Consider the following 3,537-nt stretch of genomic DNA (forward strand, 5'->3'; position numbering starts at 1 on the left):
GTTACTGCTGAAAAAAATTGAGGATTTCTCAAAATTTATTAATTGCCCAGATGCCATTGCATAGAGTTGCAATATATCCACAATTTCTTGAACCTCGTCATGAGTGGCTCGGCAAAAGAGAAGTGAATCATCAGCAAAGAGTAAATGAGATATGCTTGGAACCCTCCTACAAATAGACACTCCATGCAACATGTTTTCTGCCTCGGCTCTAGCTAGTAGAGATGAGAAGCCCTCTGCACATAAAAGAAAGAGATAAGGAGATAACGGGTCCCCTTGGCGGAGCCTTCTAGACGGAATAATGTGACCATAGGATTTTCCATTGATCCGGATAGAAAACGAGGGAGTAGATACACAACACATGACCCGCTCTATCCACACCTCTGGAAAACCTAGTTTAGTCATGATACCCTTCAGAAAAGCCCACTCAACCCGATCATATGCTTTACTAACGTCTAATTTCAAAGCAAGGGAACCACTTCTACCTTTTTTGCGACAATGCATGGCATGTAAAGACTCATATGCAACAAGAAAGTTATCAGTGATAAGCCGGCCAGGTACAAAAGCACTTAGCAATCAGATGGGGGAGGATTTGTTTTAATCTGTTTGCCAAGACCTTTGAAATGATTTTGTAAATAACATTACAAAGGCTAATGGGTCTATAATCAGTAATTTTTTCCGGTGATTTTATTTTAGGAATAAGAACTATCTGCGTATAATTAACATCAGGTTCCATAATTCCCTTATTCAAGAAATCCAGCACTGCAGTAATCACATCATCTCCAACAATATGCCAGAATTTTTGGTAAAAGAGAGCATTCATACCGTCGGGTCCAGGAGCCTTTGTTGGTCCCATTTGGAACAATGCCGCTTTGATTTCCTCCGGGCTGTATTCACTGGACAACATATCCCGCATATCAGGAGACACCTTAGGATGAACTGCAGCTAGGCAATCCTCCAACCTATCACAGTCACCGGCCTTAAAAATATCTTCAAAGTACCTAGTAGCCACATTTGCTATCTCTTCCACTTCCTCCACCCATACATCCCCATGATTCTTTATCCCTTGAATAAAATTCCTTCGTCTTCGTTGTGAGGCCTTAGCATGGAAGAATTTTGTATTCTTGTCTCCATGTTTTAGCCAAGAGATTCGAGACCGTTGTGCCCAAAAAATCTCTTGTTTAAGCAAGAGATCATCCAACTCCTTACTAACCAAGAGAAACTCAGCTTTATTTTCTTCAGTGCACTTGTCCATATTCAACGCCTCTATCCTCCTTTGAAGTGCCTTTATTCTTTCAGTGTCAGGATGTGTTCTTAAAGCCCCTCAAGCCTGCAACTCCCTACCACACCCTTCAATCCTCTCTTTCAAGTTGGCCATAGCTGATCCCGTACCTCCCATTTTATTCCAACCCTCTCGAACCACCACTTCACAATCTTCCCATAATAACCAAGCTTCTTCAAACTTAAACCCCACATTGCTCCTTGATAGGCGACACTTTGAGGTCTTTGTCTGGAGAATAATTGGCAAATGGTCTGATGCATGAGAAGACAAGTGTGTGACCGTGCTCTTTGGAAACTTAGTTCTCCATTCCACATTAGCAACGGCTCGGTCAAGGCGCTCTTTAGTGTTGGCGGATCCGGGTCGCTTATTATTCCATGTGAAAGGGTAGCCAAGAAAGCCAAGATCAGATAAGGAGCATTGTTCCAACACCTCTCTGAACTCATCCATCTGTTTGTATGAGGGCGGCCGATGACTAAGCTTCTCAACGGATTGCAATATCGCATTGAAGTCTCCAATGCACAGCCAAGGACCCTCCACAAATGAAGACAAGTATGATAATAGAGCCCATGACTTAGCTTTCTGGCTAGCTTCTGGCCAACCATAAAAGCATGTAAGATACCAAACATAACCATCCTCTTCAACCACCTTAGCTAAAATGTGATTCTCAGTGAAGTTAATAACATCCAAAGACACATCCTTCTTCCACAGCAGAGCTAAACCACCCCCTGAATCATGCTTTTTAACTATCAACTTATTAGGAAACTTTATCTCCCTGCAATGTTTGTCAAAACCTTTTTTATCAAGTCTTGTTTCCATTAAAAAACAAACCGTGGGCGCTTGATCCTTCAACAGCTTTTAAAGGCTCCGAACTGTCCAAGGGTTCCCAAGCCCTTGGCAGTTCCAGCACAAGAGCCTCATTGTGTCTGGCCAGGGTGTTCCGACACCCCAGCCTTTGCAGGAACTTCTGAGTCATTTTGTGTTTTTCCACGTTTGGAACCATGCATCCCTGTATTGTTTGCATTATCTTCTTCTAGAATAGCCGACGCACTTCTTTTCCCCAGGGACGTAGCTACTTCTCCTTTTGTTTCTTCAACAAGCCCACAATCCATTCGAAGAAGCCTATTTCACGTGGGCCGTGGCTTACCAGGCCCATTCTGTGAATTGGCCACCTCCTGTTCCCCACTAAAGTTTAATACTTCTCTTACTTCAGCTCCACCTGGCCCCACCGAGTTACCTGGCCCCACCGAATTAATTTTCATACCCGTTGAAGCCAATAACTCTGTGACAGTTATGTCCCCCTTAATCATGCATGCATTAACTCCCTGAGAATCCGGACCAGTTACTGAAATTTCGCCACCCTCATCATTGCTCAAATCATTGCCGTTTTTGTCTGCTGAACCGTCTCCCTTCACCGCCGCCTTGGTTTGCTGTTTGCTATCCCGGTAAGGCACCTCCTCCGCTGCTTCAGCCCTGTATGTGGAACGGCCATGTCCACCTTTAGGTGGGGACCATGAACGTGCCCCCATAGACTTCAGCCACTCACCATACTGACAGTCCACTTCGCCTCCCTTCTTCGACGCCGCAAAGAAACCAGCGCAATGACGAACATCGTGTCCCAGTAAGCCGCAGTAATGGCAGAACATCGGAAGCCTCTCATACCTGTAGGTCACCCACGTACGGCCACCCTCCGAACCTGCTATAAATCCACCTCTCCGGATCGGTTTCGATAACGGTAGCGCGACCTTAACCCTCATAAAGAGGTTTTGCTGTTCTTGTTTTTGCTTCCTTTCAACTTCCACGACAGCCCCAAGCCTCTTTCCCACCTCTGTCGCCACCTTGGGAGATACCATGTCAAATGGGGCCCCCCAGATTTGGACCCATAAAGACACAGTCTCAAATTTCACATTTTTGGCTGTCATACCTTTTTGCCACCTACGTAACAATAGTGCTTGGTTATCAAAAGACCACGGACCCCCTTTGAGCACCCTCTCCAACTCAAACTCCGTGTGAAATTTGAATGGGAAAAGGTTCGGACCAACTTCAATAATCTGAACACCATCGTGTAAGCCCCACGCCTTCTTAATCGTATTAAACGCCGCCCTCTTATTAAACGGTTTGCATGTAAGGAATTTTCCGATTAAACTCTGTTCGCAGCTTTCAATTTCATCCTTTCTTTCTGCATCAGAGACCACTATCACTTCTTCCTCCTCCGTTGTAAGTTTCATATTCTCCAATCTATCGATCACTTCATCCGCCAT

General features: G+C 44.8%; 1 protein-coding gene across 1 annotated transcript; it reads right to left on the bottom strand.

The window, feature by feature from the left end:
• Nucleotides 1–2,403: 2,403 nt before the first annotated feature.
• On the bottom strand, nt 2,404–3,537 carry LOC111997114 (uncharacterized). The gene has a single exon (XM_024029168.1). The coding sequence runs from the start codon at nt 3,535–3,537 to the stop codon at nt 2,404–2,406; it is 1,134 nt and encodes a 377-aa protein (XP_023884936.1).

The sequence above is a fragment of the Quercus suber genome, unplaced genomic scaffold (genome assembly GCF_002906115.3).
Source record: "Quercus suber isolate HL8 unplaced genomic scaffold, Cork oak 2.0 scaffold_263, whole genome shotgun sequence".
Classification (NCBI taxonomy): domain Eukaryota; kingdom Viridiplantae; phylum Streptophyta; class Magnoliopsida; order Fagales; family Fagaceae; genus Quercus; species Quercus suber.